The sequence below is a fragment of the Bos indicus genome, chromosome 24 (genome assembly GCF_029378745.1).
Source record: "Bos indicus isolate NIAB-ARS_2022 breed Sahiwal x Tharparkar chromosome 24, NIAB-ARS_B.indTharparkar_mat_pri_1.0, whole genome shotgun sequence".
NCBI lineage: Eukaryota > Metazoa > Chordata > Mammalia > Artiodactyla > Bovidae > Bos > Bos indicus.
The window spans coordinates 53,025,523-53,041,064 of NC_091783.1; the positions used below are offsets into that span (position 1 = coordinate 53,025,523).

Consider the following 15,542-nt stretch of genomic DNA (forward strand, 5'->3'; position numbering starts at 1 on the left):
TGTTTATTTGTAAATACTATGAAAATTGATAGTGTAAAGGAGGAAATAATAACTAAAAATACTGTAGAAAACATTGTTCACTTTCTTTCCTGACTGTGTAAAGCAAGAATAGACAGTGTGCTATCATGGAAAAATAAGAGAAATTTGTATTGTAAAAAATAGACAAAAATAGACAACACTGTTGTGATATTTTTGTGATAGACAAAAATAGACAACACCTTTGGGAGTTCATGGCTTTAAATTCCTAATACAGAAAATTATCAGATTGTGGTAGTTTACTTTTTCTTATATATTCTTGGTCTTCTGAGATGAGGAGCTAAATATCATTTGTAAGCTTTATTAAAAGGACATTTAAGGGTTTCATATCGACTAGCATAGCACCTAGAACAAAATGCATGATAAATTTAAGATACCTTCCCTTTCCTCCAAAAATCTATGTTACAATTTTATTTGGTGATAATGTATAATATAATGTAAATGTTATAGTATCAGATGAAACATAAACTAGAGGTATTTTTCATGTTTCTGATTTGTTGTAGTTTTAGTATTAAGACTTTATTTCCAATCTTCACTTTTAAAGAATTGCATTTCTGGTAAGCTGTACAATTATGTGATTCAGAACATAGTATTGTTTTTTGGTCTGTACCTATTTTAATTTTTATTGTGCTATAGAGTAATTTGAGTGTGGATCATATTAAATTCTTCCTCATTGTGAGAATATAATTTTTTTTTTAGTTCTTCTGATCACACAAATTGTTATTTCCAGCCTATGTTTAATCTTGTCTTGGTACTGTCACTTTAGAAAGCTTTGTATCTATTAAAACTTAGCATATGTTTAACCCTCATAAGGAGTTCTTCTTCTTCCAGTATTCCTGCTCCTAGGTATATAATGAAGGAAATGAGTGCAATTGTCCAGCAAAAGCACAAACTAAAATTTTCAGACCAGTTTTATTCTCATAACTCCAAACTAGAAATTGATCCAAATGTCATTCATCAGTAGAATAAGCAAATATAAATTAGGGCAATTATATATTATAATACTATAGACCAGGAAAACAAAAAGCTATTGCTACTTGCAACAATATGAACGAATCTCAAGAAATAACAATTATCCAAAGAAGCCAGCCTAGGGGGGGAAAAGACAACAACTATGGTTTTGTTTCTAGTGACCTCAAAATAAAATAAATTAATTTCTGGATTTAGAGGTCCTAAAAGTAGTGGCTACTACCAGAAAGATATTAACAGAAAAGGGACACAAGTGAGCTTTCCAGAAGAAGATACAGCAAATGATATGGATAATGTTCTATATCTTGATCTAGGTGGCATTTAAATGGAAACGCACACACACCATTTTATCCAGTCATAGATTCTGAAATATTTGTGCATTTTCTTATATGTTATAGCTTAATTTAAAAAATACATTTGCAAAAATAATGAAAATTTTTATTATTGAGTAAATTGATTCATCAGAACCCTAAACGTGAAAAATATTTTACTAGAAACTTATAATCTATTAATTGATTAATTGAACAAATACTTGCTAAGTGTGCCCCCATGTGCTGGACACATCAACGTTGGGCGTGCAGCGTCAAAAGGACAAAATTTCTGGTTCCTCTGAGGGTTATATACTGTATTTGATAAGAAAATAATAATATAATCAATGAATTTTAAAATAAAGTCTATCTTGTAAATCATTAAATATCTTTTTGAAAGAATACTTGTTGACCCAATTCATGAACAAGCCTCTGATAAACATTTTATCACAAGTTACATTGATATTAACTTTCATCAAGTACTAAGACAAGAAGTTCAAAGTCAAAACAAAAGAAGTGATTATCCTTCCCATCATGTACAGAAAGGTCTAGGAGCTAATATTTGAGTAAGTATTCATTTTTTTGTTTAATTATTGAGTCAGGAAATATTAATTGAACGTCAGTTTGATGGATATAAAGATTAATCAGACATATATCATATCTTCATAGTGATTCTTTTTCAGAAGGCAAAACCAGAGTAGGACATAAATAAATTCAGGGCAAATACAAGTACACCAGGAAAACATAGATATTGTCCAAGTTCAAATTAAGGAAGAGAAACTTAACAAAAATAGCACTTAAAGTTTTCAGGATGCTGAAAGCATTTTTTCTCTATTAAATTTATCAATTTTTCATGAAAAGAATACTCAGATTCATACATAGTAAGCATTTATCTTGAAGCATTTACTGAAGCTACTTATATTCCTGTTGTGGGGCAGAAATCTTTAATTTTTTTATGATTCACCCATTACATCCAAATAGTACTTGACATATATCAGTCGTTCAGTGAATGGCTGTCTTAGAATTACCAATGTGATAGAATATTCACTTTTTGATATAGTAAATATCCATTTAGAAGTATTATACAGGAGGTTGTACATCTTCTTCCACCTTCCATGAAGTAGCGAAACAATTGAAATGCAAGTAGGAGAAACAAAATACCTAGAAAACCCACAAAGAAAAAGAAATTGCTCCCTTGTTAATAGAATTCACTCACCAAATGCTCTCCAGTAACCTGCTTGCATTTGTGACACATGGGTTTAATTACAAAGTGTGAAAAGAAAGGGGATATGTTTCCTCTTTTCACTTTTTAGGGGATAATAAAGTTTGCATTAAAGGGATTAAGCAACAAGAGTGACCATTAGAATGACATATTTCATCATAAAACCATGCAGGTCCTGAAAAGCACAATATCTTAAGCCTTTAAAACCACTCCAGGAAATCTCCTGTGTGGTTTTATCGGTTCCTCTGGGAAGGTTATCACCAGGAAGCTGTAATTAAATGGCAGTATTTAGTATCACTGCAGGTGCTTTCTTGCCTAAGTGTTTTGGAGGCTCCCTAGATGAATAACTGGCCCACCAAGAGAGAAAAATATAAACAAATGCAGTTATTTTCCATCTCTCCAGGAAAATATTGAAGTGCCACCTAGAATCACCTACCTAATTATTCTTACAAACTGTGAAAAATATGTGCTTTCTCTTTTCAAAGAGGGTTGGGGTTTCTCTTTCATGACTTTGGCAATAACTGGTCTCACCTTGTTTGATTTCTTCTAGTGCCAAGTGCCCCTCCTCAGAACGTCTCGCTGGAAGTAGTTAATTCGAGGGTGAGTTGTGGAAATGTTTACTACTTCCTTACCTATACACGTGTAACTTGCATTCACCCAGCTATACTGCCTGGTGGATGGCAGCTCCCACGTGAGCAAATGTCCCAAAGCAACACAGTGCGTGGCACTAATCCCACGTCCTCCACACTTGAATTAAACAAGAGGGTTGTTCTCTTCCAGTATACTTCATTCTATAAACGTTTTAACGATTAAAGGTTATTCCATTAAGTAACAGTTATTTACTCACCTATATATATCAGTACAGGACATTATGTGCTGGGTGGAAAAATTGAATGTGGGAATGAAAAAAGCAACTTCAAGAGATGGGATAAGGAGAGACCTTGTTTCCGGGTAGATTTAGTTAGAATTGACTATTTCATTATCATCCCTCTTCTCTTATAGACGTGGAGGGCTGTTCTTGGGGTCTGATAAGGTTATATTTATGAAGCAGTGTTTCTCAGTGATGAATGTTTTCCTGGCCTGAAAAGTTGATGTAACTTTCAAAAGGGCTTAAATTAGGCTGGGTATAGCTAAACATAAAGAGTTTAATGCCAGAATCAGTTTTCTGGAAATATCTCCTTATTTCGAGGGTATCTCACTCAGCCTTGGAAACAAGCCTAAGCCATGTAGTAGACTGATCTGGCTTCCTTCTTTCATAATCTGATCGTGTGCACCCAAGGAAGTAATTTCACTCTCCCTGGACCTCAGTGAGGAGGTTGGCCTAACTGTTCTCCAGGCTGTAGAAGACAACAGGGATATTTAATGTGTCTTAGAGAAAGTCATACTTTGGTATTTAATCCTAGCTTTCCCTTTTAGTAACTGTGTCTGATGTTAGAAAATCTCAAACCTGACTAAGCCCCAGCTTCTATTATATATTCATGTAAGGTGAATGTTAATTCTTCCCTCATTGATTTGTCATGAGGAAGTAGTAATATACCATATGCAATGGATCTAACTTAGTATCAGTAGTTGTGACTTCATTCAATGTAGAATTCCTCGCCATATTTTGCAGATGCCTCTGATGAAGTCATAGTCTGTGATTTTGATCAGATTTACCTCTGCCAATGAATTTATCTTTTGGAGCTAATGAAAAAATGTCTCTAGAAAATGGTTACCCTTTATATTTTTAGGCACTAATTGCATGCAAATGAATGAAACAAATTTAAACTTAGAAGGAAGAAAAATAAGTGAATTAAGGGAGAAAAAATTAGCTAAAGGGAAATAACCAGAAATAGACATTACCCTAAAAGTGACATTATTATTTACAACAACGTTAAATGTTTTATAGCTGTGCTGTTCTTGTTAAGAGATTGCCAAATCAAAGTCAAGTAGATTTTAACAATTCTTGTAGGTTGCCATTGAGTGAATCTTGGAGACCATATTGTAGTTTCTCTTGTTTTAATGACTCATTTTTATTAGACTTTCACCCTCTGTATATCTTTCCTCCAGGACAGAACATAGAAATTGATATAAGCTCTTTTCGCATGTATATGCTCATATCCCATAAAAGTCTGCTTCAGCACAGGATAAATGTTTTCCTCTGAATGTGAATAAGGCATTACTGAATGACTCTAGATGCTATCTTTGAATATGAATTTATTACTTTCCTATAAGAGGGAATTCCTGGATGGCAAAATTGACTTTTCAACTGATGTGTGTGTATATGTGTGTGTGTATATATACACACACAAATATCATAGGCCATACTCTTCTATACTGTGCAGTGTTTGCAGCAAGCAAATATTAACATTCCTGATTCTGTCCTCCTGAATTTATCTCTGTAGCATTGCACTACCATAAAATTTAACTTGTTCATTAGCTTTTCAGAATGAACACAGCAGAGCAAAACACTGAAAACCTTCCTACTCTCTCCCTTCCTCTCTCTATTATCGTCTTTCCTAGCTTTTAAGGAATTATAAATTATTTTTCTTGGATTGTTACCAAGAGGAAAATAACTGGGTGATCAAACACTGTTTTATCATCCCCAATATGTTGATGCAGAGAAAAACACTAACAATATTCTATTTTGATATACTCTTCTTTAAAAGAAGAGCTCTCAAAATTAATATTTGCTCCTAATGATTACCATTTCAAGGAAAAAAATGCTTGTTTAAAAAGAAACGTTGTAGTTGAAAAATTGACATATTCTTTTTGACCAATAGAATTATGAGTTTTATGGGATTTTTATTTAATATAGTAGGAAGAGTCATACTTTAAATTTTTATCTATGTCATATCAAAAATTATGGAACTTTTGATTAACAGTCAAGGAGGAGATGTCTTGGTGTTTGCACACAGGTGGCTAAGATTTCTGTACATAGAACTGAGAAGTGACTACAAGATATGAGAGTTTCATTTATAGATATTTGTTATGGTATGGCCATCTATAAGCCAAATGGACCAAAAATCATATTCCAGGACATGCGAAAAAAGTGGTCCTAATACACTGAGATAAAGGACCAAAGGAATTTTCTGGTCCAGCGTAGTAGATTGCCTTTATAAAACTAATCACTAAACAGACTAGATTCCTTTTCTGTATGCCACCTGTGAACACGTCTTATTTTGAAGGAACAGCTTGACCTATAGATATTATTTTTAGTTAATGGTTATGATTAGATGGTTATTTTTCTTATACTAAATACTTTTTTTTTAACAAGAAATAACATCTTCACTAGAAAAGATAAAATAATGACTTACTGTATGTTATTTAAAGTGCAACTTTTTGTTAGCAAAACTTACTGTAAGGATAATTTTCTTAAGATTTTATTTTGAAAACTATTATTAGAAGAAATAAATATTACAACTTAATTAATTGGTTGGTATATAATGTACAGCTTGTAGAATTCAAAGGGCTTATTAAGTTGGCGCTTGACTGTTTTCCTTTATTTCAATACAGAAGTTCTCAGAATAAGACAATTTAGGGTATACTGAGATTCAAGGTATTCTTGGTGTTTGGACTCTTTCAGTAGCTCTCTGAGATCTTGAAAAGCACTGTGTTTTGGTTTCATTTATTAATTTAATGTTACTCTACACTTACTATATATCTACTGTGTGTGTGTGTGTGTGTGCGTGTGTGTGCACGCGTGTGTGTGTGTGTAAATATAAAGGTAGGGACCTAACTCAGTCTTTCCCTTCATGGAACTCACAGTTTATTAAGAAAACATGGGAGAGAAAATTCAGCTTTCATCTAACCACATTTAATCTGTTGTAACTCTTCAAAGTAGACATTTTATCCTCCTTGATAAGATGAGAGAGCTGGAGAGAATCTCTAAAATCTCTCGTGGCTTCCAAACATCTCTGAATGTATTTTCACTTGTTATACCTTTTCTGAATCATTTTATCTTTACAGAATTTGAGAAAACGGCACAGGTATATTGATTAACTCACATGGCCAGGTATTTATCAGCTGAGCACGATGGGGTGATTACAAGGAAAGAATCACTAAATCCAAATAAGAAGAAAAAAAAAAAAAACACTGTAGAACTCCAGGCATGGGTCATTGTGCACGTTTAGAGACTTCAAGCGCAGAATATTAGACTCCTCTCATTACATCACCTTCAAACCTCTCCGCTGTTGAAACTGTTATCCTTCACCTATGTGGATGTCACCTGTCCACTGTTGAAACTGTTATCCTTCATCTATGTGGATGTCATTTAGCCCGCCCCAAAAGGGTTACCCAGTTCGTCACTCCAAGTTCAATAGAATGTGATCGAAATCACTACAACAGTAAAAGATGTGACTGGTTATCTTTTTTAATCTTAAGGCATTTCATTTCCCCATGTTTCAGCATAATTTGGCATGCTTTAATAACTTGAAAATTAGTTTAGCGATCATGAAATTCCCTTTACCCAGAAACTACCCAAAGGGAGAATTAAAATAGCAATTTCCAACTTCAGAAAGCAAACTGATCATTTTGGTCCCAGATGTTTTACTGTCTTTTAAAAAGTGATTAACTAATTAATACTTTATTAACACAAGGGGAATCTTAAGCATTGTATCATTGAATTAGCCTCAAAAGGCTGTGTTTCTCAATATGTGTCATGACAGGAAGGGGTTTGTTTGTTTGCTTTTCAATTTAAGATTTGACAGATACAGAAATATTTCACTTTTTTTTTTTACTGGAGTGTAGTTGATTTATGGTGTTATGCTAGTTTCTGCTATATGGCAAAGTGAATCAGCTATACATGTACGCACATATTCAAGAAGGGTTTTGACCGAGGTGTGTTTCTTCTGTCATTGGGCTAGTGATAAAATCAACAGAAGTGATGGCCCAGTGGAGAGCTGAGTGAGGCTTTTGCATTTGGTTCCCAACTGGGATGTTCACTTGTGTGAAAATAAGGACAAGGGGATAGATTGGAAGAATGAAAACGGGCCAATTGAATTATGTTATTCTGTAGATCTTCTATTTTAGGAGCAGGGTCTTTGTGTGTGTGTGTGTGTGTGTGTGTGTGTGTGTGTGTGAAATTGAGATTGTCTTTCCTTGGCTGTGCAGAGGGCACTTGCATTAACAGCACTTCCTGCTGTATCACAACCTCCCTAAAGCCATGCTGTTTACACAGGTGTTCCAGAACCACTCCTATCATCTCACTGTGATTGTAAATGTCAATCTCTCTCTTCTGTGTTGTGTAACGGCTTTCGATTGGTCATGAAAAAAGCTATTTTGGTTTTTCTCTTTGAATCATCGCGGATCCTTCAGAAGGTACATTTTGGCCACTGAGTTATTTGGAGCCAGAACTCTGTGTCCTTCCCTCACAAATATAGTGAATTTCTGAAACAAATTTAATGTGGGGAAGAAGTCATAGGAGACCTTTAGGTGACCTTAGGTGACCTTTAGGTGATTGATTTCACATAAAGATAAATTAGAAACAAGCATTGCAATAATGCTTATACTCACAAACTTCATACTGATATTTGTATTCAATCATAATACACAGACCATTTCTGCTGGACTATGGCGTGTTGAATTCATTTGAAGTAGATACAGATCTCTTGCATTTTTTTAGTTACTGATCCCTTCATTGATTCATTAAGTAACTGTTCTTTGAGCATACAGAAAGTCCAGAAACAGTGACTGAAAGTCTTTGGGAAAGAGCATAAGGTAGGAGCATAATTCTAAGGAAGGGAATGTTTCCCAATAGTTCTTAGTGTCTAGTCATTGTTGGTGTTTGTTGGTTGGTTGGTTTCTTTTTTGTCTAAAATTTGTAGACTAGACAAAAAAAGTGTGGATATACATTTTTGTATTATAGTAAAATAAGGCAATATGTAATAATTCATGAGACTCCCTCAAAAATAAAGTTGTATTTGGTCTGTAATTTGTATAGAACCTATATTCAGATATCTGCTATCCTACTTACTCTTTTGAAAAAAAATTTTTTTTAATTGTGGTAAAATATACATGGGCTTCCCAGGCAGTGCTAGTGGTAAGGAATCCGCCTGACAATGCAGGAGACACAGAAGATGTGGGTTTGATCCCTGGGTCAGGAAGATCCCTTGGAGTAGGAATGGCACCCAACTCTAGTATTCTTACCTGGTAAATGCCTTGGGCAGAGGAGTCTGGTAGGCTACAGTCAATGGGGTTGCAAGGAGTCAGACATAAGAAAACACAAAATACAGATAAAATGTACCATTATAGCCATTTAAAATACACGGTGTATAGGCATAAATACTTTGATATTGTTGCCCAGTCATCACCATTCATTTCCAGAACTCTTTGCATCTTCTCAGACTGAAACTCTGTAGCCACAGTATAGCAATACTTCATTCTTCTTCCTTCAAGCCCTGGCAACCACTGTTCTACTTTCTGTATCTTGACTTGTTTTATTTAAAGAAGAGAGGAAACCAGTACACAGAAAATTTATTATTGCCCTTTCAATTTATCTTAATAGAGAAATAAAGAAGTTAGAATTTTAAGTCTTCACTTTCACGGGGGAATGAAGGACTTCATGACTTGCAGCGGTTAAGAACAGAGGCAGATGCTCTGGCGGGTGGAAAGAAACACTCCCTTTCCGTTGATACTGCTTTCAGCTTACTTCTCTTACACAGTCTCACATTAATGAGTTATTTTTTAAATCTACTGATAAAGCCAACTCTCAAAGTTAACAGTAAAGAAGCAGAAATACCTGCATGGGATTGTTCTGGAGGAACTCTGGGAAACGTAATCTTGGTCATCAGCATCAGTTTTATATCCCATCATAAGTTAGATCAGAGCTCTAGGTAGTAGCTACATTGATCCTTTGATTTATTTTGAACATTTGAAGTCAACAGTTTCCACCTTTTTTTTTACTGAAAACATGATAGATACATTATGAATGAGGATATTAAGACAGTAAAAACATTTGCGTAACTAAATTTTAATAATATGAATGTATCATACCATTTAAATAAATTTCACAAATAAGTCGAAGAAGAGGACACTCTTGAAATTCTAAGCATATCTTTGTATCACACCATCACTCATTTCCTTAGGTACATATGGTACTTTTCCAAGCAATGATGTTTTTAAAAACTGTGAGAAAAATAAGTCCTCTATCAAAGATAAAAGGCTGTGAAAAGTGTTTAACTCTGCTTTGCCCAAATGACCTCTTTCTATGAAAGCATTTTGTAGTAAACACTATCTTTAAAACCTTTTTTATCTTTTATCATAACATCACGATATCCATTCCAAGGGGCTTCCCAGGTGGCGCTAGTGGTAAAGAACCTGCCTGCCAATGTAGGAGACATGGGTTTGATCCCCGAATCAGGAAGATCCCCTGGAGGAGGAAATGGCCACCCACTCGAGTATTCTTGCCTGGAGAACCCCGTGGACAGAGGAGCCTGGTGGGCTATGATTCATGGGGTTGCAAAGAGTCAGAAACGACTGAAGCAGCCTAGCACGCGTGCAGGCATTCTTTCCACACCAAGCAATGTACTCTAAAAATCGAATAACCTTATTTCCAACATTCTTACCTGAATTAATTTGAAGTAAAAACAAAACGTACATGAAAGAAGAAGAAATTATGAAAAGCTAGAAGTGCATCTAGAAACAGTCTTTATAACATGCCGATGTGCGTAACTAAAGAACAGGGAATTAAGAACCATCGAAGACATTTATTACATCATTTGAATAAGAGACAGGATTAAATCTTGATATCTTTATGAAATTTTATAATGTAAACAGAATAGAAAAACATTTTCTAGAAGTTCTCATCTTCTCACTTCAGATACCTGAATACATCATTGTTTGCCGTTGTGCATTTTGAGGTTATTATATTTTGCTGTTTCCTAGGTCTAGTTACTGCCCCTTAGCATACCTACATAAGGCTTGTGACAAAGAGTCTGAAATCTGTGCTAGAATACCATTCTCTTTGGAGTTCTAATCCTGCTTTTATATCACCTTGTAATTTGTACTTCATCCATTTCTAATGGATCCAATTCTGATTGGGTCTGAAGGCAAAGCTCACTTTAGCCTTTCCATGAAATTTAATGAGATTTCCCTCAAGTCATACATTTTTGAAAAGTGGTAGGTTTAATATTGGACTTAAATTAAATGAACCTAGGTTTAGTGATAAGATCTCTGATTTTAATTTAGTTCATAGAAGTTGCCCTTGTAGTTGGAATGGTTGATGACGTAGAGGACAAGAAACAGGTCTAGTCCTACCAGTAGGTAAAAGCAGTTGCTAAGTCTGTAATTTGATTTTAGAGATCTTGGAACATTCAATTCACTAGTATAGCTTAAAGTATTGTTTACCTTAGAAAACAAATGTTGAAAAACAAATCTTTCATCTGAAAGATTTAAGACATTAGCATGAGTATGGTAATTAACATTCTTGGCACATATTTAAGGAGCATCTAATTATAACCATAATAATAATAATAGTAATAAGGACAGTAATTTTTCAGCAGGTGTTTTGTGCCAGACAGTATGTTAAGTAATTAAAGCCCTATTTACTCCTTATAATAACCCTATAAGGTAAGTATTGTTTATTAGATTAATGGTTAGAATATTAACTTTGAGCCAAGCTTATTGCTGGGAAAGCTACAATTAAGTCAGTCAAATGTCCTTCTAAATTACACATGGTAATATGGTAGAGAGGAAGCTAATTTTAAATCAGATGGTTAGGAGTGGGCCTTTTAAGAAGATGACACTTAAGCTGAGACAAGAATATCAAAAAGGACCAGTTTCGTCACTTTTAGAGTAAATGATTCCAAGTAAAGCTAACAACTTGTAAAAAAGTCTTGAGAAAGCTTGTGTTCCAAATCATGTGTGCATGATTGTGAACTTGAAATAATACCAGCATGCGTGGATGATAGATCATGGGGTCAGGGCTAGATCACATGGTGTTTTACAGGGAATGGTAAACATTGGGATTCACTCTGTGGACGATGCAAAGGGTTTTGAAAGGGGAACAATCTCATTCAACTTTTTAAAAGACGATTTTGGCTGCTGTGGGGAAAATTGTTGGGGATAGGGTAGAGAGAAAGCCAGGACACCAGGTAGGACACAGTTCTGTGATCTATTGTATATTTAACAATTGTAGCCGAAACCTGGGTGTCATTAGAGCAGATGAAGAGAGAAGTGGAAAAAACCATATGTGTTACATCTGGAGCCAAGGAGATGGCTTGTGGGTTGGATTAAACACACACATACACAACACAGATAAAGAGAAGAATCAAGGACTGAGACTAGATCTTTGCTACTAAAAAAGTGAATTGTGGAGTTGTTTAAATGAGATAAGAATGACTGGAGAAAAAAATTGGTTTAGAGGGAATAATCAAGTAGTTTTTGGACATGTTGAATTTAAGATGACTACTAGACATATGATTAGACCCCTCTAATATTCTGTGCTTCCCAGGTGGTGCTAGTGGTAGAGTCTGCTTGCCAATGTAGGAGACATAAAAGACACACGTTTGATCCTTGGATCAGGAAGATCCCTTTGAGGAGGGCATGGTAACCCATTCCTGTATTCTTGCCTGGAGAATCCGAGGGACAGAGGAGTCTAGGGGGCTGCAGTCCACAGGGTCACAAAGAGCTGGACGCGACTAAAGCGACTTAACACATGCACAGGAAGAGGTAATAGTTGGGAAAGCAGGGTCTAGGTCTTGAGACACTACACGTTTAGAAATTAGATGAGAAGGAACAAGAGTGGTAGGATAAAGCAGAGGCCTAGTGTCACAGACGGAGAAGGCAGTGGCGCCCCACTCCAGTACTCTCGCCTGGAAAATCCCATGGATGGAGGAGCCTGGTGGGCTGCAGTCCATGGGGTCGCGGCCAGTTGAACACGACTGAGCGACTTCACTTTCACTTTTCACTTTCATGCATTGGAGAAGGAAAGGGCAACCCACTCCAGTGTTCTTGCCTGGAGAATCCCAGGGATGGGGAGCCGGGTGGTCTGCCGTCTATGGGGTCTCACAGGGTCAGACACGACTGAAGTAACTTAGCAGCAGCAGCAGCAGTGTCACAGAGGTCAAAGGGGATGATTAGATGCTGCTAACTATGACATGCACTGAGGAAAGAGTCGAATTAACAGCAGCGAAGTGACCACTTTGGCAGGGGGGAGCATGAAGATAGAAAGCTGGAGGACAGTGTGGAGTGAACAGAGGATGTTCTTGACAAGTTTTTCTCTGAATTGGAGCAAACAAATGGACGATAACTTTAGGATATGGTAGACTTGAGGGACATTTTATTGTTTATTTTTGAACATGACTGATACTGCAACTTTAGGAAAGAATACAGTATAAAGGATCTAGAAGAGAGAGTGGAATCTTGCAAGAGTGCAAACCTTTGAGTAAACAAGACAGCAGAGGATCTAGCAGACAGGTGGAGGGGAACAGATCCTTCAAGCTCGGTAAGATGAGCAGAGATGGAGGGAGTGGGTGTGGATACAGATGTGCCAATCAGTTTGTACCTGAAAGATGAAGAGTGTGAGGAAAGATCATCACCAGTGTGTAATGAAGTATTGAGGGTTTGAAGAGAGGAGAAAAGTTGGGAAAATACCTGTAGTTATTTCAGCCAACTCATTGGAAAAGACCCTGAGGCTGGGAAAGATTGAAGGCAGGAGGAGAAGAGGGCGACAGAGGATGAGACGCTTGGATGACATCACTGATGCAATGAACATAAACTTGGGCAGACTCCAGGAGATGATGAGGGACAGAGAAGCCTGGCATGCTGCAGTCTTTGGGGTCTTGAAGAGTCAGATACGACTTGGCAACTGAACAACAGCAAAAGTTATTTCAAATCATGGAAAGGGATCATAACATACATTAGTGTGGGCTGACCATTTGAGATGTGTCTCATGAATTTAAAGTGAAACAGGCCAACAAAATTGTGTTTTCTTTCCTTTCCATGGCTGGTTGTTTGGTTGCTGGCCAGGGGTAGGTAGTTAGTGTTGTTTATTCTGTTCACAGTTTACCAGAAAGGAAGGGATGACATTAACTGGTTTGGTAAGGAAGTGATTAAAAAGAAGACCCACAGAGTTAGAACTAATGAAAAAAATGGTTGGAGTGAAGGCATGATACATAATGAAAAAAAACGATAAGGTCATTGGATTGCATAATGTTCCTCGTTTTACCCAGGAGACCACTCATACTTTGAGACCAGGTAATGGGCTCCAGTGCCACACAGGGAGGCAGTGGCAGCACTGGGATTTGAACCCAGATTTAGGTTGTTGGTCATTTGGCCACATAGTCTCCAAACTCTGGGGTTTTATGAGTTAAGTGATACAAAGCAGAATTCACAATAAGGTTTGTCTTTAAGTGCTGTAAGCTCTCAGTGGAATAGTTTCCAGGCAGAAGGTAAGTTCTAGATCAGCAGCTAGAAGATGGATTCAATTAGCCAATGGAACTCTGGAGGAAGAGATGGAGCTCATAGGAAGGGATGAGTATAGATGCTAAGGAAGGAGAGCTAAGGAGGAGATTTCAGCCACACACACACACACACACACACACACACATATTTCCTTGTCTTCCCAGTTTTTCCTGGAAGGAATCTACATTCTTCTGTATCTCCCAATGATGTGTTTCTGATGAGCTGAAAAAGCACCTCAGAGGAGCTGCAGTTTCTTAAGTGAACAAAGCTGATACTTCAACCAAATACACAGTTCAGTTCAGTCGCTCAGTCATGTCCAACTCTGCGACCCCATGGACTGCAGCACACCAGGCATTCCTGTTCATCACCAACTCCCGGAGTTCACCCAGACCCATGTCCATTGAGTCAGTGATGCCATCCAACCATCTCATCCTCTGCCGTCCCCGTCTCCTCCTGCCTTCAATCTTTCCCAGCATTAGGGTCTTTTCCAATGAGTCAGTTCTTCTCATCAGGTGGTCAAAGTATTGGAGTTTCAGCCTCAGCATCAGTCCTCCCAGTGAATATTCAGGACTGATTTCCTTTAGGATGAACTGGTTGGATCTCCTTGCAGTCCAAGGGACTCTCAAGAGTCTTCTCCAACACCACAGTTCGAAAGCATCAATTCTTCAGCGCTCAGCTTTCTCTATAGTCCAACTTTCACATCCATATAGACTACTGGAAAAACCATAGCCTTGACTAGATGGACCTTTGTTGGCACAGTAATGTCTTTGCTTTTTAATATGCTGTCTAGGTTGGTCACAACTTTTCTTCTTTTCTTAACAAAATATTAAACAATCTTGAAAACTTATGGCATTTTCCAGTGTACTTCTGGTTTTTCCTCAATTCCAAGTTCTAGAATATATATTTTTATTGAAAGTTTGAAAGGGAAAAATTGAGATCACAGAGAAGGATTTTACCTTAGTCCTGAAGGTTTGTTGGCCGTAAAACAAAGCCTCTAATTAATCAGCAGCTGTGGTCTGGAACCATTAGGAAATATTTGTTAGATTTAGAGAAAATGCAAACCAGAACACTGGGCATACATTTTATTAGAAAACACTGTTAATTTAAATAATAAACAAAACTAAACCAAGTGGTAGTAAATTAGATAACTATAGAGCAAATCTTGCCAGGTAATAGTGCAACAGTTTAAATAAGAGTGTTATTTTAAGATATAGCTGCTTTAGCAACCAACCTAAATCTAATGTATCTTTCCCTTGAGGTCATTTTAGTTTACTCTCTTTAAAAAAAAAAACAAAAAACCTCTAACGTTATGCAGTTGGAATGTATACTCCCAATAACACTCAACACTGAAAGCTACTTACTTCATTTATTATGTTGCTCTTTGGCATAGAAAGCGGTAGCCTTCACTGATTTTCCAGAACTGCCGAAAACATCACCGCGTCCCCTGGCAAACTGTGTGAAGCTGGCAGAATCTAAGAGTATCTTCTTCCTGATTCCTGAACACTTTATAGAAAGTATGCTACATATTGAATATAAATGGATTTTTCAAATACGTTGAACAGTATGTATGTAATGGTAGGTTAAAAAGTATTGAAGAACAATTTGGTATTTTCAGAAAATTAACT

The 15,542-nt window shown here is 36.5% G+C and overlaps 1 protein-coding gene across 1 annotated transcript in view; it reads left to right on the forward strand.

Moving 5' to 3' along the window:
- The window catches only part of DCC (DCC netrin 1 receptor), a 1,293,116-nt gene that overhangs the window by 931,203 nt on the left and 346,371 nt on the right, over positions 1 to 15,542 (forward strand). The window contains exon 12 of the mRNA XM_070779092.1: positions 3,086 to 3,135. Coding sequence (XP_070635193.1) covers positions 3,086 to 3,135 — 50 coding nt within the window. The remainder of the gene's footprint in view (positions 1 to 3,085; positions 3,136 to 15,542) is intronic.